We start from the raw sequence: 22,201 nt of genomic DNA, 5'->3' as shown, positions 1-22,201 counted from the left end.
CTGGCAGCAATAAAACTGTTATGGCGCTGGTTCTGCCAGTTTAGATAATCTTAAACTGATTTATATCTTTACCCGGTCGAAACCATGGTTGACCCAAGAACGCCATTACTGGTGAAGAAGCCGGAGTCAGAGCACTCCTCCATTGATCCCAAAGCTAGGGTGGCCAGATCGTCCCGGTTGCCCGGGAAAGTCCCGATTCTGGCCCCCAATTCCCGCCTCCCGGGCTGGCTATACCGGGACCATTAGAGGTCCCGGTTTAGCCAGCGGGAGCTGTCAGGCCGCGCGCGCGGTCGGGGAAGGCGGCGAGTGAGGGACCGAGCGTCCCTGCGCGTGCGCATGGCGGTGTGGCGGGCTCTGCGCATGCGCGGGGCCAGGAGAGTGGGCGGCGTAGGGCCCGCCACACCGCCGTGCGCACGCGCAGGGATGCTCGGTCCCTCACTCGCCGCCTTCCCCGACCGCGCGCGCGGCCCGCCGGCTCCTCTCGCTGGCGTAGGGCCCTGGCGGCGGCGGAGGGGGAGGCGGCGGAGGCCGTGGCCGGAGCGGGAGGCAGGCCGGCGGCGGTGTGGTGGGAGACCCCGGGTCAGTGGGCTCGGCCGCCTCCTCAGCCGCCGCCGCTGCGCCTCCTGGCCAGCCCGCCCGCCCGGAGGGGAGGCCGCGCCCTGGGAGAAGGTAAGCCGGCAGGCAGAAAAGGAGGGAGGGGGCCGAAAGCGGGGGGGGGGCGGCTGGCGGGAGGGAGCGGCCTTCCTTCCTTCCCTCCTCCCTTCCTTCCCTCCCTCCTTCCTTTCTTCCTTCCTCCCTCCTTCCCTCCCTCCTTCTTCCCTTCCTTTCTTCCTTCCTCCTTCCCTCCCTCCTTCTTCCCTTCCTTCCTCCTTCCTTCCTCCCTCCTTCCCTTCCTTCCCTCCCTCCTCCCTTCTCTCCCTCCTCCCTTTCTTCCTTCCTTCCTCCCTCCTTCCTTCCCTCCCTCCTCCCTTCCTTCCCTCCCTCCTTCCTCCCTTCCTTCCTTCCTTCCTTCCTTCCTTCCCTCCGTGGCTCTCAAATATCCGATGTTCATGTCTTGCGGCTCTCAAACATCTGACCTTTATTCTGTGTTGCTCTTTTGTTAAGCAACTCTGGCCACCCCTGGAGTAGACAATACTGACTTTGGTGGACCCAAGCACTGATTCAGTGTAAGGGAGCTTTGTGTTTGTGTCTTCTGGTGCAATTTTGTTCTCAGATCCTGTATTTACTTCATCAGTATATGGGATAAGGCACTTTCTCAACTGTGCTGCATAATGCAGCCTATTTATTTTGTCCTGTTTGCTCTGTTGGCTCTATCTGCGCCACCTTCATCACTTTCGGGGTGTGGATCCCCCAGTGGGGTGGTCTCCCGACTCCCTCCACCGGCTGTTTCTGATAGCCCTGCGCCCCCTCTTTCATTTGATATGTGTCCCGTGCGGGTGCCACCCTCCCACCGGGAGATGCCGCAAAATGAGCCCCCTTGAGGCTTATGGCGGCAGGGCTCAGGGGAAGCAAGCTAGACTGCTGTTCTTTTGAGGGGTTATAGAGTGTTTCGAGCCCGTCCCTGTGGCATCGGTCCCATCGTTGTGGGACCCAGGGGGCCGGTGCAGCGGCACGCTGAAGCAGCCTGTTGGTCACTTCCGGGTTCCTGTCCTGCATCTCGACCTGTGTTATTAGTGACAGGCTGTGTTATTAGTGCCCCTACCTTCCCCCCCCCCCCAAAGGTGTCCCTGGCTGGCCTTCAGACATTATGGCCACCCTATGCTGACCCAAAGCCATTCCAGCAGCTGCAAGTGGAGGAGTGGGGAATCAAACCTGGTTCTCCCAGATAAGAGTCCACACACTTAACCACTACACCAAACTGGCTCTCTTCTGTGTTAGGGTAACATTTTTTTTCAATTTTTCCAAAAATTTCCATTTTTTTCTGAGAAAAGGGTTGTTTTTCTCCTGAGCTTCAAAATTTCCAGAAATTTTACATCTCTAGTCCTGCATTGCTCTTAAAATCTGCCCTTACCAACATGTTTCTTCGGCTTCTAGGATTCCTTACGCCAATTTTTGGTGGATTTCCACATCCTGGTAAGTGTGCAACTATGTCTTTTGATAGATCTGTTAATCTTCTAAGAGGTGGGAGAACTGAGAAAACCACAGGTGAGGTTTTCCATACCATTATTAATTCTTTCCAGGAGCAATTCTTTCCTACTTTTGATTTCTGCTTTGGTTTTAGCATTGGCAATAATCTTAATTGGAGAAAAGAAAGGGAAAGAGAACTCACCTCTTCCAGAATTTAAGGCTGTTTTGGTGCTCTTCTTCTGCTCAGTTTCTCATACAAATCATTTCTAACGGAGCTATTGTAACATCAAAATACACTGTAATACACCATACATGCAAGAATTGTTGCTCTAGTTTTGCTGGGTTTTTTTATAATCTGCCTCTTTAAGTACAGTTTCTCTTAATTCTTAAAAACTGAGATTAATTTTTAGACGCTTTGGTAAGAAAGGATGAAGAACATAGATTATATGTCAAATTATATTCTAAACCAACAGACAAAAATGGATTATTACAATTTCAAGCCTACCATCCGGAACATCTATGTAACAATTAACCTTATGGGCAGTTTTTAAGAGAAACTGTACTAAAGAGGAAGATTATTAAAACAGCAGCAGGAAAACTAGAACGATTCTCTAACAGAGGCTATCCAATGAAGGTTATTGCTAAAGTTAAAGCCAAAGCAGAAATAAAAAGTAGGGAGGAAGAATTGGCTACAGATCTCTGTAGCCTGGAGAGAAGCTGTAATTCTGGAGGCTCCCCAGGTCCCACCTGGAGGCTGGCATCCCTCCCTTTCCTCTTCCTCGTTTCTCCTGCTGCCAGCCGCTCTTCTCCTTCCAAGGGGAGGGGGCTTCCCCTCTTCCCCCTTCTCTCTCTCTGGGGCTGCAAGCATGGGGTTCAGTTCTGGGGGGCACAAAACAAGGGGGAGGGAAGGATCCACTTTCAGCCTCCTTTCTCGGCAGCAGGGCTCTGCTCTGTCGCTTCCAAGAAATATTCTTCAAAACTCCCCGGGCGGGCCCTTTCCTGCCTGCCTGTCTCGGGCTTCAATTCAGATGTTATTCAGTGGAATCCTATCCATTTGGGTATCTTTTGTATGGATACAGAGTTGTTTAAGTAAGAGATAGAACTGAAATTACTATCTATATATCTATATCTAAATATATATGGCTCTTTTGAGCAGGAACGCAGTTCCGGCTGCCTAGGTGCCAGGGTGTGTGGCGTGATATGCAAATTATTTCCTGCTGGGCTTTCTCTACAAAAAAGCCCCTTGTGAATTAGGGGTGATATTAGTGGATGTGGTCTAATATGCAAATGAGTTCCTGTATATACATACATATATATGTGTGTGTGTGTGTGTGTATGTACGTATATGTATGTCTATGTATATATACGTATGTATGTATATATATAGGTGTACTATACACCTATATGCAGTTGTTTTGGGAAAAAGGTAAAAGTCGGATCTACACGGATCTTCATGAATTCATATGATTTTTACATTGAAATGAAATAAAACCACTTTAATCCTATAGATCCTGTCTTAGACTATAAGCAGGACCACAAAAATCATGCCTCCACGAATTCGTGGCGCCTCAGCAATGCAAAAACTGGCTTCCAAAGCACGGATCCTCATGAATTCATATGATTTTTATGGAGAAATGAAATCAAACCACCATTATGTTGTAGATCCTGTCTTAGACTATAGGCAGCACCAGAAAAATCATGCCTCCACGAATTTGTGGCGCCACAGCACTGAAAAAACATGTTTCCAAACCACGGATCCTCATGGATCCTCATGATTTTTGCTTTGGGCCACCCCAAGATAACCAGCCAATCACATATCATGTCCATGGGCAGATGTTGCACCACAGAAATTGTGGATCCACGTGTTCGTGGCAGCGCCAGGGACCAAAAACTTGCTTTTGGACCACGGATCCTCATGGATCCACATGATTTTTGCCTTGGATCCCCCCAAGCCATCCATCCAGTCATATATCATGTCCATGGGCACAGTTTACACCACAGAAATAATGGATCCACGGCTTCGTGGCAGCGCCAGGGACCAAAAACTTGCTTTTGGACCACGGATCCTCATGGATCCACATGATTTTTGCCTTGGATCCACCCAAGCCGTCCATCCAGTCATATATTAAGTCCATGGGCACAGTTTACACCACAGAAATCATGGATCCACGGCTTCGTGGCAGCGCCAAGGACCAAAAACTTGCTTTTGGACCACGGATCCTCATGGATCCACATGATTTTTGCCTTGGATCCCCCCAAGCCATCCATCCAGTCATATATCATGTCCATGGGCACAGCTTACACCACAGAAATCATGGATCCACGGCTTCGTGGCAGCGCCAGGGACCAAAAACTTGCTTTTGGACCACGGATCCTCATGGATCCACATGATTTTTGCCTTGGATCCCCCCAAGCCATCCATCCAGTCATATATCATGTCCATGGGCACAGTTTACACCACAGAAATCATGGATCCCCGGCTTCGTGGCAGCGCCAGGGACCAAAAACTTGCTTTTGGACCACGGATCCTCATGGATCCACATGATTTTTGCCTTGGATCCCCCCAAGCCATCCATCCAGTCATATATCATGTCCATGGGCACAGTTTACACCACAGAAATCATGGATCCACGGCTTCGTGGCAGCGCCAGGGACCAAAAACTTGCTTTTGGACCACGGATCCTCATGGATCCACATGATTTTTGCCTTGGATCCCCCCAAGCCATCCATCCAGTCATATATTATGTCCATGGGCACAGCTTACACCACAGAAATCATGGATCCACGGCTTCGTGGCAGCGCCAGGGACCGAAAGCTTGCTTTGGACCACGGATCCTCATGGATCCACATGATTTTTGCCTTGGATCCCCCCAAGCCATCCATCCAGTCATATATCATGTCCATGGGCACAGTTTACACCACAGAAATCATGGATCCCCGGCTTCGTGGCAGCGCCAGGGACCAAAAACTTGCTTTTGGACCACGGATCCTCATGGATCCACATGATTTTTGCCTTGGATCCCCCCAAGCCATCCATCCAGTCATATATCATGTCCATGGGCACAGTTTACACCACAGAAATCATGGATCCACGGCTTCGTGGCAGCGCCAGGGACCAAAAACTTGCTTTTGGACCACGGATCCTCATGGATCCACATGATTTTTGCCTTGGATCCCCCCAAGCCATCCATCCAGTCATATATTATGTCCATGGGCACAGCTTACACCACAGAAATCATGGATCCACGGCTTCGTGGCAGCGCCAGGGACCAAAAGCTTGCTTTGGACCACGGATCCTCATGGATCCACATGATTTTTGCCTTGGATCCCCCCAAGCCATCCATCCAGTCATATATCATGTCCATGGGCACAGTTTACACCACAGAAATCATGGATCCACGGCTTCGTGGCAGCGCCAGGGACCAAAAACTTGCTTTTGGACCACGGATCCTCATGGATACACATGATTTTTGCCTTGGATCCCCCCAAGCCATCCATCCAGTCATATATTATGTCCATGGGCACAGCTTACACCACAGAAATCATGGATCCACGGCTTCGTGGCAGCGCCAGGGACCAAAAGCTTGCTTTTGGACCACGGATCCTCATGGATCCACATGATTTTTGCCTTGGATCCCCCCAAGCCATCCATCCAGTCATATATCATGTCCATGGGCACAGTTTACACCACAGAAATCATGGATCCACGGCTTCGTGGCAGCGCCAGGGACCAAAAACTTGCTTTTGGACCACGGATCCTCATGGATCCACGTGATTTTTGCCTTGGATCCCCCCAAGCCATCCATCCAGTCATATATCATGTCCATGGGCACAGTTTACACCACAGAAATCATGGATCCACGGCTTCGTGGCAGCACCAGGGACCAAAAACTTGGTTTTGGACCACGGATCCTCATGGATCCACATGATTTTTGCCTTGGATCCCCCCAAGCCATCCATCCAGTCATATATTATGTCCATGGGCACAGCTTACACCACAGAAATCATGGATCCACGGCTTCGTGGCAGCGCCAGGGACCAAAAGCTTGCTTTGGACCACGGATCCTCATGGATCCACATGATTTTTGCCTTGGATCCCCCCAAGCCATCCATCCAGTCATATATCATGTCCATGGGCACAGTTTACACCACAGAAATCATGGATCCACGGCTTCGTGGCAGCGCCAGGGACCAAAAACTTGCTTTTGGACCACGGATCCTCATGGATCCACATGATTTTTGCCTTGGATCCCCCCAAGCCATCCATCCAGTCATATATCATGTCCATGGGCACAGTTTACACCACAGAAATCATGGATCCACGGCTTCGTGGCAGCGCCAGGGACCAAAAACTTGCTTTTGGACCACGGATCCTCATGGATCCACATGATTTCTGCTCTGGATCCCCCAAGCCCTCAAACCCATCACATATCATGTCCATGAGCAGAGTCTGCACCACAGAAATCATGGATCCACGTCTTCGTGTAGCGCCAGGGACCAAAAACATGATTTCGGAGCACGGATCCTCTTGGACCCACATGATTTCTGCTTCGGATCCCTCGAACCCTCCATCCAGTCACATATCATGTCCATGAGCAGAGTCTGCGCCACAGAAATCGTAGATCCTTTTCTTCGTGGCAGCGCCAGGGACCAAAAACATGATTTTGGACCACGGATCCTCATGGATCCACATGATTTCTGCTTCGGATCCCCCCAAGCCCTCCATCCAGTCACATATTATGTCCATGAGCAGAGTCTGCACCACAAAAATCATGGCTCCACGTCTTCGTGTCAGCATCAGGGACCAAAAACATGATTTTGGACCACGGATCCTCATGGATCCACATGATTTCTGCTTCGGATCCCTCAAACCCTCCATCCAGTCACTTATCATGTCCATGGGCAGTGTTTGCACCACAGAAATCGTGGATCCATGGCTTCGTGGCGGCGCCAGGGACCAAAAACTTGCTTTTGGACCACGGATCCTCATGGTTCCATGTGATTTCTGCTTCGGATCCCCCCAAACCCTCCATCCAGGCAGTTATCATGTCCATAGGCAGTGTTTACACCACAGAAAATGTGGATCCACAGCTTCGTGGCAGTGCCAGGGACCAAAAACTTGATTTTGGACCTCGGATCCTCATTGACCCGCATGATTTCTGCTTCGGAACCCCCAAGCCCTCCATGCAATCACATATCATGTCCATGGGCAGAGTTTGCACCACAGAAATCATGGATCCACGGCTTCGTGGCAGCGCCAGAAATCAAAAACTTGGTTATGAACCACCGATCCTCATGGATCCACTTGATTTTTGCCTTGGATTCCCCCAAGCCCTCCATACAGTCATATATCATGTCCATGGGCAGAGTTTTCACCACAGAATTGGTCGATCCACGGCTTCGTGGCAGCGCCAGGGACCAAAACTTGCTTTTGGACCATGGATCTTCATGGATCCACATGATTTTTGCGTTGGATTCCACCATGATTTTTGGCAGACCTTGCACCACAGGAATGACAGGTCCATGGCTTTGTGCCGGTAACAAGGAGCCAAAATATGGTTTTGAAATGCGGATCCTTCTTGATCTTAAAGTTATTTGCGTTGGATCAAGGAAAACTCGACATTATACCACATGTAACATCCATGGTCATAGCTTGCTGAACAACTATCACACATTCACAATTTTATTGTTCACCACACTCATTATCCATCCAGATGTCACGTCTATGTCCAGCGTTTGCAAAATACAAATTGGATTTCGAGTACCTTGTATGATGTCAGTGTGGTTACATACTTTGAAACACTTAATCTTCATGAGTTCTGTGACTTTTCATTTTTGAATAGTTGGGCTCATCATGCATGGTCCCCCTGAGGTTTCTTTCACATCACACAGCACGTCCATGACCACAGAATAACCCACGAAAACCTCAGAACACTGCCAAGATGCCAAACACTGCTTCAGCTACTTTGAGGCTTGTGCATTATGACATCACACCAATGTCTACAGGATGACCAAACAAAAAAAATCTGTAATGTCTCTACCTTATCAAGGACACCACAGTAACATGAGAAATCAAAATCATGTCCGTACCTTTCACTGTAAATAACTGCATTCTGAACTTTCTGATGCCACTGAGTTGCAAACTATCCAAGGCAGATATTGTAATGGTCTTATCTTTGACTTCAAAACATCTTGCTCACTAGATAGAGGCCACCAAATTAGAATAATGGAATCATAGAGTTGGAAGGGACCTCCAGGGTCATCTAGTCCAACCCCCTGCACAATGCAGGAAACTCACAAACATCTCCCCCTAAACTCACAGGATCTTCATTGCTGTCAGATGGCCATCTAGCCTCTGTTTAAACACGTCCAAGGAAGGAGAGCCCACCACGTCCCGAGGAGGAAGCCTGTTCAACTGAGAAATTGCTAATGATCAGGAAATTCTTCCTGATGTTGAGCCGAAACCACTTTTGATCTCAACCGCTTCTGCTCCTACCTTCCAGGGCCACAGGAAACAATTCCACACAAGGCAAACACAATTTATCACCAAAAACCAAGTGTCCACATCATGTTCAGTGATTGTGTCACTTTACTCTGCTGTGGTTAGGATCCTACCAGACTACTGCGTTCATTTTGGGGCACCACAGGTTAATAACGAAATATGTCCAGAGGAGGGCAATGGAGATGATGAGGGACATGGAGACCAAGTCCTATGAGGAAAGATTGAAGGAGCTCGGTCTGTTTAGCTTGGAGAGGAGACAACTGAGGGGTGATATGATCACCATCTTCAAGTACTTCAAGGGCTGTCATATAGCGGATGGTGTGGAATTGTTTTCTGTGGCCCCAGAAGGTGGGACCAGAACCAATGGGTTGAAATTAAATGAAAAGAGTTTCCAGCTCAACATGAGGAAGAACTTCCTGACCGTTAGAGCGGTCCTCAGTGGAACAGGCTTCCTCGGGAGGTGGTGGGCTCTCCTTCCCTGGAGGTTTTTCAACAGAGGCTAGATGGGCATCTGACAGCAATGAAGATCCTGTGAATGTTGGGGAAGGTGTTTGTGAGTTTCCTGCATTGTGCAGGGAGTTGGACTAGATGACCCTGGAGGTCCCTTCCAACTCTATGATTCTATACAATTCTATTATTTTAGTGTAGAACAGGGGTGGCCAACAGTAGCTCTCCAGAAGTTTTTTGCCTACAACTCCCATCAGCCCAGCAAGCATGGCTGATGGCTGGGGCTGATGGGAGTTGTAGGCAAAAAACTTCTGGAGAGCTATCGTTGTCCACCCCTGGTGTAGAATGTCAATTTGGGGACACTGCTAAACCAGGAATAAAGGTCAACTGTGAAATTGTTTTCCAAGACTCCTATCTTTTCATAAGAGGACCCATGAGGATCCGTGCCTCAAAATCATGTTCTGGATCCATGGTGCTGCCACGAAGCCATGGATCCATTATATCTGTGGAGCAAGCTCTTTCCATGGACACAACATGAGATTGGATGGTGAGCTTGGGATGAGCCAATGCAGATATCATGAGGATCCATGAGGATATGTGCTTCAAAGCCATGTTTTCGCTCCATGATGTTGCCACAATGCCAAGGATCCATGATTTCCAGGGTGTAAACTCATGAGGATCCATGGTGCAAAACCAAGTTCTTCTTCCATGGTGCTGCCACGAAGCCGAGGATCCATGATTTTTGTGGTGGAAGCTCCGCCCATAGACATGATATGCGATTGGATGGTGAGGTTGGGGGAATCCAAGGCAAAATTCATGAGGATTCATGAGGATCCATGGTCCAATACCAAGTTTTTGGTCTCTGGCACTGCCACGAAGCTGTGTATCTATGATTTCTGTGGTGCAAGCTTTACCCATGGACATGATATGTGATTGGATAGAGAGCTTGGGGTGGCCCAAAGTAAAAATCATGAGGATTCATGAGGATCTGTGTTCCAAAAGCAAGTTTTTGGTCCCTGGCGCTGCCATGAAGTTGTGAATCCACAATTTCTGTGCTGCAAACTCTGTCCATGGGCATGATATGCGACTGGATGGAGGGCTTGGGGGGCTCCAAAGCAAAAATCATGTGGATCCATGAGGATCCGTGGTCCAAAAGCAAGTTTTTGGTCCCTGGTGCTGCCACGAAACCGTGGATCCATGATTTCTGTAGTGTAAACTGTGCCCATGGACATGATATGTGGCTGTATGGAGGGCTTGGGGGGATCCGAAGCAGAAATCACATGGATCCATGAGGATCCGTGGTCCAAAAGCACGTTTTTGGTCCCTGGTGCTGCCACGAAGCCGTGGATCCATGATTTCTGTGGTGGAAACTCTGGCCATGGACATGATATGTGACTGTATGGAGGGCTTGGGGGGTTACGAAGCAGAAATCACGTGGATTCATGAGGATCCGTGGTTTATAACCAAGTTTTTGATTTCTGGAGCTGCCACGAAGCCGTGGATCCATGATTTCTGTGTTGTAGACTCTGCTCATGGACATGGTACGTGATTCCATTGAGGGCTTGGGAGGATCTGAAGCAGAAATCATGTGGATCCGTGAGGATCCGTGATTCAAAACCAAGTTTTTGGTCCCTGGCGCTGCCATGAAACCATGGAGCCATGATTTCTGTGGTGTAAACTGTGCCCATGGACATGATATGTGGCTGTATGGAGGGCTTGGGGGGATCCGAAGCAGAAATCACATGGATCCATGAGGATCCGTGGTCCAAAAGCAGGTTTTTGGTCCCTGAAGCTGCCACGAAACCGTGGATCCATGATTTCTGTGGTTTAAACTGTGCCCATGGACATGATATGTGGCTGTGTGGAGAGCTTGGGGGGATCCGAAGAAAAAATCACATGGATCCATGAGGATCCGTGGTCCAAAAGCAAGTTTTTGGTCCCTGGTGCTGCCACAAAGCCGTGGATCCACAATTTCTGTGGTGTAAACTGTCCCCATGGACATGATATGTGGCTGTATGGAGGGCTTGCGGGGTTCCGAAGCAGAAATCACGTGGATCCATGAGGATCCATGGTTTATAACCAAGTTTTTTATTTCTGGAACTGCCACGAAGCCGTGGATCTATGATTTCTGTGTTCTAGACTCTGCTAATAGACGTGATACGTGATTCGATTGAGGGCTTGGGAGGATCTGAAGCAGAAATCATGTGGATCCATGAGGATCCGTGATTCAAAACCAAGTTTTTGGTCCCTGACGCTGCCATGAAACCATGGAGCCATGATTTCTGTGGTGTAAACTCTGCCCATGGACATGATATGTGGCTGTGTGGAGGGCTTGGGGGGATCCGAAGCAGAAATCACATGGATCCATGAGGATCTGTGGTCCAAAAGCAAGTTTTTGGTCCCTGGTGCTGCCACGAAACCGTGGATCCATGATTTCTGTAGTGTAAACTGTGCCCATGGACATGATATGTGGCTGTATGGAGGGCTTGGGGGGATCCGAAGCAGAAATCACATGGATCCATGAGGATCCGTGGTCCAAAAGCAAGTTTTTGGTCCCTGGTGCTGCCACGAAGCCGTGGATCCATGATTTCTGTGGTGGAAACTCTGGCCATGGTCATGATATGTGACTGTATGGAGGGCTTGGGGGGTTCCGAAGCAGAAATCACGTGGATTCATGAGGATCCGTGGTTTATAACCAAGTTTTTGATTTCTGGAGCTGCCACGAAGCCGTGGATCCATGATTTCTGTGGTGTAAACTGTGCCCATGGACATAATATATGACTGGATGGACGGCTTGGGGGGATCCAAGGCAAAAATCATGTGGATCCATGAAGATCCGTGGTCCAAAAGCAAGTTTTTGGTCCCTGGCGCTTCCACGAAGCCGTGGATCCATGATTTCTGTGGTGTAAACTGTGCTCATGGACATGATATGTGACTGGATAGAAGGCTTGTGGGGATCTGAAGCAGAAATCATGTGGATCCATGAGGATCCGTGGTCCAAAAGCAAGTTTTTGGTCCCTTGCGCTACCACGAAGCTGTGGAGCCACAATTTCTGTGGTGCAGACTCTGCTCATGGACATGATATGTGACTGGATGGAGGGCTTGGGGGATCCAAAGCAGAAATCATGTGGATCCATGAGGATCCGTGGTCCAAAATCAAGTTTTACGTCCCTGGCGCTGCCACGAAGTCGTGGATCCATGATTTCTGTGGTGCAGACTCTGCTCATGGACATGATATGTGACTGTATGGAGGGCTTGGGGGATTCGAAGCAGACATCATGTGCATCCATGAGGATCTGTGGTCCAAAAGCAAGTTTTTGGTCCCCGGTGCTGCCACGAAACAGTGGATCCATGATTTCTGTGGTGTAAACTGTGCCCATGGACATGATATATGACTGGATGGATGGCTTGGGGGGATCCAAGGCAAAAATCATGTGGATCCATGAGGATCCGTGGTCCAAAAGCAAGTTTTTGGTCCCTGGCGCTGCCACGAAGCTGTGAATCCATGATTTCTGTGGTGTAAACTGTGCCCATGGATATGATATATGACTGGATGGATGGCTTGGGGGGATCCAAGGCAAAAATCATGTGGATCCATGAGGATCCGTGTTCCAAAAGCAAGTTTTTGGTCCCTGGCGCTGCCACGAAGCTGTGGATCCATGATTTCTGTGGTGTAAGCTGTGCCCATGGACATAATATATGACTGGATGGATGGCTTGGGGGGATCCAAGGCAAAAATCATGTGGATCCATGAGGATCCGTGGTCCAAAAGCAAGTTTTTGGTCCCTGGCGCTGCCACAAAGCCGTGGATCCATGATTTCTGTGGTGTAAACTGTGCCCATGGACATGATATATGACTGGATGGATGGCTTGGGGGGTTCCAAGGCAAAAATCATGTGGATCCATGAGGATCCGTGGTCCAAAAGCAAGTTTTTGGTCCCTGGCGCTGCCACGAAGCCGTGGATCCATGATTTCTGTGGTGTAAGCTGTGCCCATGGACATAATATATGACTGGATGGATGGCTTGGGGGGATCCAAGGCAAAAATCATGTGGATCCATGAGGATCTGTGGTCCAAAAGCAAGTTTTTGGTCCCTGGCGCTGCCACGAAGCCGTGGATCCATGATTTCTGTGGTGTAAACTGTGCCCATGGACATGATATATGACTGGATGGATGGCTTGGGGGGATCCAAGGTAAAAATCATGTGGATCCATGAGGATCCGTGGTCCAAAAGCAAGTTTTTGGTCCCTGGCGCTGCCACGAAGCCGTGGATCCATGATTTCTGTGGTGTAAGCTGTGCCCATGGACATGATATATGACTGGATGGATGGCTTGGGGGGATCCAAGGCAAAAATCATGTGGATCCATGAGGATCCGTTGTCCAAAAGCAAGTTTTTGGTCTTTGGCGCTGCCACGAAGCTGTGGATCCATGATTTCTGTGGTGTAAACTGTGCCCATGGACATGATATATGACTGGATGGATGGCTTGGGGGGATCCAAGGCAAAAATCATGTGGATCCATGAGGATCCGTGGTCCAAAAGCAAGTTTTTGGTCCCTGGCGCTGCCACGAAGCCGTGGATCCATGATTTCTGTGGTGTAAGCTGTGCCCATGGACATGATACATGACTGGATGGACGGTTTGGGGGGATCCAAGGCAAAAATCATGTGGATCCATGAGGATCCGTGGTCCAAAAGCAAGTTTTTGGTCCCTGGCGCTGCCACGAAGCCGTGGATCCATTATTTCTGTGGTGTAAACTGTGCCCATGGACATTATATATGACTGGATGGACGGCTTGGGGGGATCCAAGGCAAAAATCATGTGGATCCATGAGGATCCGTGGTCCAAAAGCAAGTTTTTGGTCCCTGGCGCTGCCACGAAGCCGTGGATCCATGATTTCTGTGGTGTAAACTGTGCCCATGAACATAATATATGACTGGATGGATGGCTTGGGGGGATCCAAGGCAAAAATCATGTGTATCCATGAGGATCCGTGGTCCAAAAGCAAGTTTTTGGTCCCTGGCGCTGCCACGAAGCCGTGGATCCATGATTTCTGTGGTGTAAACTGTGCCCATGGACATAATATATGACTGGATGGATGGCTTGGGGGGATCCAAGGCAAAAATCATGTGGATCCATGAGGATCCGTGGTCCAAAAGCAAGTTTTTGGTCCCTGGCGCTGCCACGAAGCCGTGGATCCATGATTTCTGTGATGTAAACTGTGCCCATGGACATGATATATGACTGGATGGACGTCTTGGGGGGATCCAAGGCAAAAATCACGTGGATCCATGAGGATCCGTGGTCCAAAAGCAAGTTTTTGGTCCCTGGCGCTGCCACGAAGCCGTGGATCCATGATTTCTGTGGTGTAAACTGTGCCCATGGACATGATATGTGACTGGATGGATGGCTTGGGGGGATCCGAAGCAAAAATCACATGGATCCATGAGGATCCGTGGTCCAAAAGTAAGTTTTTGGTCCCTGGTGCTGCCACGAAGCCGTGGATCCACGATTTCTGTGGTCCAACATCTGCCCATGGACATGATATGTGATTGGCTGGTTATCTTGTGGTGGCCCAAAGCAAAAATCATGAGGATCCATGAGGATCCGTGGTTTGGAAACATGTTTTTTCAGTGCTGTGGCGCCACCAATTCGTGGAGGCATGATTTTTCTGGTGCTGCCTATAGTCTAAGAGAGGATCTACAACATGATGGTGGTTTGATTTCATTTCACCATAAAAATCATATGAATTCATGAGGATCCGTGCTTTGGAAGCCAGTTTTTGCACTGCTGAGGCGCCACGAATTCGTGGAGGCATGATTTTTGTGGTCCTGCCTATAGTCTAAAACAGAATCTACAGGATTAAAGTGGTTTGATTTCATTTCAATGTAAAAATCATATGAATTCATGAAGATCCGTGTAGATCCGACTTTTACCCAGACCCGTTGTTTTGTTTTGTCGGCCTTGGAGATCCGGCGCTCTCTCTACGGGGCCGCAGAAAGTTGCCGATGTAGGCTCCTCTATTGCAAAAAGGGGCGCAGGCTAAGCATGTCTCCCAGTTCTTCTTACTGGGCGGAGGAGGAGGGAGCTGGGAGCCACTTTCTCAGCCCCCCTTCCCTGAGACGCCTGAGCGGAGGGACCCCGGAGCAGCCCCGTTCAGCCGCACGAGAGGCGCCGCTGACCGCAGCCGGGCCGAGGGAAGGCCAGTCCCGCGGGGGTGGAGTCTTTACGGGAAGCTGCAGGGAGCTTTTCTTCTGGCCTCTGCAGCCGGGAAAGGGTTAAAAGAGCGGAGCTGCTGGCTAGAGAGGCCGAGCGGGGGACGGGGAAGCTTCAGACAGGCCAGAGCAGGCAGAGCCCGGGAAGGTCCCTCCGGAGGAAGGAAATCCTTTGCAGGCGGGGCTGCTGCTCTTCTCTGTCGGGGTCTCCTTTGCACAGCCCCCGGGGGGTTGGGATCCGGAGGCTTCTGCAGGGCTTGCAAGGCGGCTCTGCAGATCTTTCCCTCGTGTGGTCCTGAGGCAGGGTGGGGGGTTTGCAGGGCTTGCAAGGCGGGTCTTTCCCCGGCGGCCTCTGGGGGATCGGGACCGCCGGCAGCGGGGATGTGTGCGTGAGGAGCGCCCCCCCCCAGGCCAGCCCGCTCCCTGCATCCTGCCCTGCTGGAGGGTGAATGAAGTCCATCCAGGAGGGAGACTGTTTGGTATATTAAGGGAGTTTGGGTATTATTTTAACGGGCACATTTTATCTGCATTTTATTTAAAGAGCCCCGTGGTGCAGTGATAAAGCTGTCGTTCTGCAGTCCTAAGCTCTGCTCACGACCTGCGTTCGATCCCCGGCGGAAGCTGGTTTTCCAGGTAGCCGGCTCGAGGTTGATTCCGCCTTCCATCCTTCTGAGGTCGGGGGGGGGGGGGGAAAGTGCTGGGGGGAAAGTGTAGATGACTGGGGAAGGCAAGTGTAGATGACTGGGGAAGGCAATGGCAAACCAACCCCTAAAAAGTCTGCCATGAAAACGTTGTGAAAGCAGCGTCACTCCAGAGTCAGAAACGACTGGTGCTTGCACAGGGGACCTTTCTTTTCCTTTATCTGCTCAAAATCACCTCAAGCCCCTTTCCGGGGAGAGGGAACAGGATATCAATTTGACTGAATTGAATCTGAGCCAACAGGGTGTTCCTGGGGTGATCACATGGGATAAATTATTTGTGCTGATTGGCTACCCGAAATACCACACAGTTGGGCCAGTGTTCCCCACATCTGCAGTTTCCGTGGGTGGGGGGTATTGTTGTTATTTGCATTAACTATAGAACAGAGTTTGAGTCCGGTGACACCTTTAAGACAAAGTTTTACTCGGGGTATAATCTTTTTGTGTGCAAACAGGCTTGTTCAGAATCGTCAAGGCTTTTGCATTTTTGTAAGAAAGGCAATATCTGTCTGTACCTGTGCAGGTTTCTTCATAAGGTTGATGGACTTCTATTCTGCACGGCATAATATGGTGCCTTCCATAGATTCAGGGGGTTAGTCGCGCTTGCACATGAAAGCTTATCCCTGGAATAAAACTTTTCCAGTCCTAAAGATGCCACTAGACTCAAACTTTGTTCTGCTGTTTCAGACCAGCACGGCTGCCCACTTGAATCTACGTTAATTATAGCCTGCCATTTAATGAGATTCAATATATTCAAGAGGATTAAATACACTATGAAATAGAATTTGGGTAGTAGAACCAATGAAAAATCTGAAACACAGACTGAAGGAAAGCATAACTGTTAAGATGACCCAATAAATGATGTAACGTTATATAGCAGGATATAGCTAACAGTGAACTATACGCAGGAATATAGACTCCAGTACCCAGTAATTCATCCAAGTAAATTTGTAAAGCCATTTGTACAGTGCAACCTCATTACTATGGTTGAAAAGCCCTATTGAATAATTAATAGTTTGGGGGAAGCCAGGGGATTGGGCGCCTTCTTGACCTCCTCAGGCAAACCACCTTGGTCTAGTTGTTAAGGAGTGGTGGACTCTAATGGTTCAGCCCTTACCGGTTGCTTGTTCCTGGCTCTGGTTTACCTTGAGATGTGCCCATTAGACAGACTGATCCTCAGGAATCAGAAATCACACTCATAACACCCACAACAGATTTTTAAAATAGTAAATACTGATGTTTCAGTTATCTGGAGGACTAAACAGGACTATATTTGAATGCTTGATATGTGATATAGCACAGTGACGTTAATCCTGATCCGCAAACTACAACAAGGATGCTCCTTCTGATCCACCAGAGTAATCGTGAGGTGTCTCTTCACCAGCGTCAGTGATGTAACTCCGTTCTCTTCTGTTTTCTTCCTTCCTTTTTGATATCTGTCCCTCTCCCTTTTCACACCCAGGGGAATAAAAGTGTCTTTCCAGAGTCAGAGGCAGCAACCCAAGAGAAAAAGGATGGAAGAGAAGGACCCAGAAGGGCTTGGAATTGGCAAGACTTCAAGGAAAGTTCCCAATCCCCTCCAAGCAGAGAGTGGGGATGAATTTTGGGAAACAGCCATGCCAGAGATCTTGGTTCAGGACCCTGTGACTGCAGATGAACGCAGCCGATGCTTCCGGCAGTTCTGTTACCAGGAGGCCGATGGGCCCCGAGAGGTTTGCAGCCGGCTCCACGGACTTTGTAAGGACTGGCTGGAGCCAGAGAGGCGCACCAAGAAGGAGATGGTGGACCTGGTGATCCTGGAGCAGTTCCTGGCCATCCTGCCACAGGAAGTGCAGGGCTGGGTGAGAGGATGCGGGCCAGAGAGCAGTTCCCAGGCAGTGGCCCTGGCCGAAGGTTTCCTCCTGAGTCAGGCAGAGGAGAAGAGGCAGGCACAACAGGTGAGGGGCTTTCAGTCACTCCGTTCAAGCAGTGAATTTATCCTAAGGATTCCGGCCGGCTATTTCTCTCTCTGTGTTAACTGCCATCCAGTCATTTCCATTTTATAGCAATCCTAGGAACGTCCTCTCGTTAACAGCCTTGCTCAGGTCTTGCAGACTGAGGGCCCTTGTGGCATCCTTGACTGAGTCAATCCAGTTCGGTTGTCTTCTTTTCCTTCTGCCTTCCACTTTTCTTAGCATTACTGTCTTTCCCAGTGGCTTCTGTCTTATCGTAATATCACCGAAATCCAATAGCCTCATTTGAGTCATATTAGCTTCCAGGGAGAGTTGAGTCTTGATCTAGAACCCGCTCATTTATCTTTTTGGCAGTCCTCGGTATCTGTAGAACTCTCTTTTATCAACACAGAAAATCAACTTTATTCCTGTCAGTTTTCTTCATTGTCCAACTTTCTCTTACACACATATAGTAATGGGGAATAATGTGGCCCAAATTAACTTGATCTTGGTAACCAGGGACACATTCTTACACTCTCATGGTTACCCTTCCCTGTCTCAGTCTCCTGAATTCTTGTTTGCAGTCTCCCTTTTGGTTGGGAATGGACACAAGGAACAGAAAAATCTTGAATGATTTCAGGTTCTTCATCATCAAGCTTAAATTTCTGTAATTCCACACTAGTCATTTGTGTCTTCCTGATATTCAGCTGTCATCTTCCTTTAGCACGTTCTGCTTTAGCCTTCATGAGAAATTATTTATGGTCTTCACTATGTTCTGCCTCTAATGTGTCATCTGCATATCTCAGACGGACAATGTTCCTTTTGCCAATTTTCACTCCACCTTCATCTAAATCTAATCCATCTTTCCTTATGATATGTTCTGCCTATGGATTGAAGAGAAAGGGAGATAAAATACATCCTAGTCTGGCACCTTAACCAATTGGAAACCATCTTGTGTGTCCGTATTCTGGCCTCTTGCGCAGAGTACAGGTTGTGTATCAAAACAAACGTTGCAGCATACCCATTTCTTTTCAAACCAACCATTTTTTTTTCTATCCTTGCTGTCAACAGCATTCACAAGCTGGTTTTCTTCTGAAATTCTCTCCTCTTCTCCATTAACAACCTAAATTTTCAGTATGATCTCAAGTGCCACTTCCTTTTGTGAATCCACCGGAAACAGAATGTTTGGCGTTTCTCTTTCAATATGTGACAACACTCATCCTTGTTGTGAAATGTTGAGCCTCACTTGACTTGCATAAGGAATTAATGCAATGGTCCAATGGTTCCTACAGTCTTTGATGTCTCAATTTTTCGGAATTGGAATGTAAAATGAGTGTTTTCAGTCTGTGGGCCCTTGTTCTGTTTCCAATTTTGCTAGTATATGCTTGTTAAGACTTTGATGGACTCCTTTTCTTTGGCTTGAAATAGCTCTAATGATATATCCCATCTCCTCCTGGTGGTTTCTTCCTTCCAATTCTTCGTGCAGCTTTGCTTTCTAAAACTCTACCTTCTGGTTCTAAAGGTTCTTCTTGAAAGGATTTTGTCCTCCTTTCATCCCTTATTTATCCTATCTGAACATGGAGATGGTGGACTGCTGTATCTCACCGTCGCACATATCACACATTATGTTGTTTTCACTGTTTTTAGTTGTTTTTAATTAGTTATGGTGAATTGTGCCAGTTCAGGTCTTGTAAGCTGCCCTGAGCCTGCCTCGACTGGGAAGATGGGATAAAAACTGAACCAATAAATGTTTCAGTGTATTGTTCCTATCAGTTCTTAGATAGTCTAACCTCTAGATGATTCACTAGGCTGTGAAGAAAACCCCACCCTGGTTCTTACCCCTGTGGCTATAGCAGCTCTGGTGGTGGAGTCAGCGATGAGGAGTGGATCCGGATCCATCTCTTCAGCCTGTTCCGTTCCTTCTCTTGCCCCCCTCCCTTGCTGTTGTTTCAGATGTGGGGAGGAACCGTGAAGGTGGAAGCAGAGTTCTCTGAGGCAGAAGGAGCTCCGCCAGAGGAAGGTCAGAGGGTGCAGGCCCAGGAGCATGCCCAAGATCCCCTGTCAAGTGGTAAGTGGGCCTCCTGCCCACAGGGGATTGGGGCTCTTGTTTAGCAGAAGTTTTGGTTCAGGAGAAAAGGGGAAAACATCTGCAGACTACATAGAATGGAGTTATGGGAAATAGTGCCATTAGCCTGACCAGCATGGCCTAGACTATCCAAGGTCATCAGATCTCAGAAGCTAAGAATGATCAGCCTTGGTTAGTTTTTGGATTGGGAGACCACCAAAGAAATTCAGGGTTGCTGTGCAGAGGCAGGCAATGGCACACCACCTCTGAATGTCTCTTACCTGGAATAACTGGAGTCACCATAAGTCAGCTATGACTTGACAGTACTTCAGACAGACGCACACACAGACCCTCTTCTGGAGCAGCAAATCTAGGAATACCCATTTTGTAGGGAATACCCATTGCCAGAAGCCAGTAATCTGGGCTCTGTGTCCCAGCTTTAAAACTTTTCAGGGGCATCTGGGGAGTAACACTTAAAAAGAGGACACTGGATTAGGGGTGCTAGGCCATGGTCTGGCCCCCTGTGAGATTTGAGGGTGGAACATGGGCTAGACATGGTGTCATTTCAGAGAGTTCTGAGAGAGAGCAGAGAATAAGTGATATAAGCTGGGGAAGTTGCTGAGAATTTCTGAGTTTGTGTGACTGCTGAAAATTCTGAGTTTGTGGTTATTGGGGAACTGCTGTCTGTTTGGTTTGAGTGGACTGAAGGTGAAGGTGATTGTTGCTGATTGATTAGAAGTGGCTGTGTTCTCCACCCTCTTTGTGTTATTAAGCTGAGCCTTGCCAGACAGCTAAAGGGCTCTTGGCCTGTGGCTCTTAGCCTGGGGGCTGTGTAAGGACCAGGAACCCAGATCCCTAATTTCCTTCTGCTTCCAATAAGGTAAGTTGACCCTCCAGAAGGGGAGCCACATAAACAAACAGGATTTAAACGGGACTGTATATTTTTTAAAAAAGCTATCATGAAGGTAGAATGCCAGCAGGGGGGTGAGGGCTTTCCAGTGTTTTGCACTGAGTGTCACATGTATGACTATTTGCCCACAGGACAGAAGTCTTGGGTGTGTGCTCGATGCAGGGAGCTCCTGGTCCTCAGGGAATGAGTTCATACCGTTGAGGCCAAGGTGACTGACCTGGAGAAGCAGAGACAGTCAGTTAGGCACTCGGGGAAGATTCTCAGGGACGTATTAGATGAGCCCCGCTCCGAACATGGCAGCCCCGTTGCTGCCAGGGAGCATGAGGGTCGAGGGGGAACACGGCACCATGCTGAGGATAGGGGGAATGTGCCCTCAGAAGGGACCTCTTCTTCATTTGGTGAGCGGGAATCCTTTTGCGCCAAGGAACCATCCCTGGGCAGGGAGAGAGGGGGGGGGGTCTTGGTAGTTGGTGATTCGATCCTTAGGCAAGTAGACAGCTGGGTGGCAAAACCATGTACTGACCGTATGATGACTTGCCTGCCTGGTGCAAAGGTAGTGGACATTACGCATGTAGTGATAGACAGTGCTGGGGAGGAGCCAGTGGCCGTGGTACATGTTGGCACCAACGATGTAGGGAAATGCAGTCATGAGGTCCTGGAGGAAAAATTTAGGCTGCTAGGCGGGAAACTTAAGGCCAGGACTCCAAGGTAGCCTTCTCAGAAGTGCTACCTGTTCCATGTGCAGGGCTGGAGAGACAGGCACAAATTAGAAGTCTCAATGTGTGGATGAGACGATGGTGTAGGGAGGAAGGGTTTAAGTTTGTTAGGCACTGGGATGCTTTCAGGAACAAGTGGGAGCTGTACAAAAGAGACGGTCTCCACTTGTCCCCAGATGGAAGTAGGCTGCTGGCGCTTAAAATCAAAAAAGTGACAGCAGTTTTTAAACTAAATCTTGGGGGAAAGCCGACAGGAGATGAAATGCCTCTAGTTCGGGAGGACTCATCTCAAAGAGATGAAGGGTTAGCTGTTACTTTTCTACCGGGTAATGGATCAGAGTTGTCCGCTGAGATGGTGACAAACAGTATGGAGTGTCTGCCAAAGTCTTGAGGTGGCAGGAGGAAGGTTGCGGGCCTAACTTGCCTGGGAAATTATAGATGTTTGTATACAAATGCTAGAAGTGTTCGAAGTAAAATTGGTGAGTTGGAATGTTTAGTGTTGGGGGAAAACATAGACATTGTGGGAATTTCAGAAACTTGGTGTAATGAGGAGAATCAGTGGGACACGGTGATTCCTGGATATAAGTTATATCGGAAGGATAGGGAGGGAAGGGTTGGAGGTGGGGTGGCTCTGTATGTCAGAGAGGGTAT

At 48.8% G+C, this 22,201-nt stretch overlaps 1 protein-coding gene across 1 annotated transcript in view; it reads left to right on the top strand.

Moving 5' to 3' along the window:
• Nucleotides 1–84: 84 nt before the first annotated feature.
• The window catches only part of LOC132567224 (zinc finger protein 436-like), a 29,842-nt gene continuing 7,725 nt past the window's right edge, over nucleotides 85–22,201 (top strand). The window contains exons 1-3 of the mRNA XM_060232912.1: nucleotides 85–159; nucleotides 2,035–2,073; nucleotides 19,813–19,927. Of these exons, the coding sequence (XP_060088895.1) occupies nucleotides 85–159; nucleotides 2,035–2,073; nucleotides 19,813–19,927 (229 nt within the window). The remainder of the gene's footprint in view (nucleotides 160–2,034; nucleotides 2,074–19,812; nucleotides 19,928–22,201) is intronic.

The sequence above is a fragment of the Heteronotia binoei genome, chromosome 2 (genome assembly GCF_032191835.1).
Source record: "Heteronotia binoei isolate CCM8104 ecotype False Entrance Well chromosome 2, APGP_CSIRO_Hbin_v1, whole genome shotgun sequence".
Lineage (NCBI taxonomy): Eukaryota > Metazoa > Chordata > Lepidosauria > Squamata > Gekkonidae > Heteronotia > Heteronotia binoei.
This window is presented reverse-complemented; position numbering and strand designations above follow the sequence as displayed.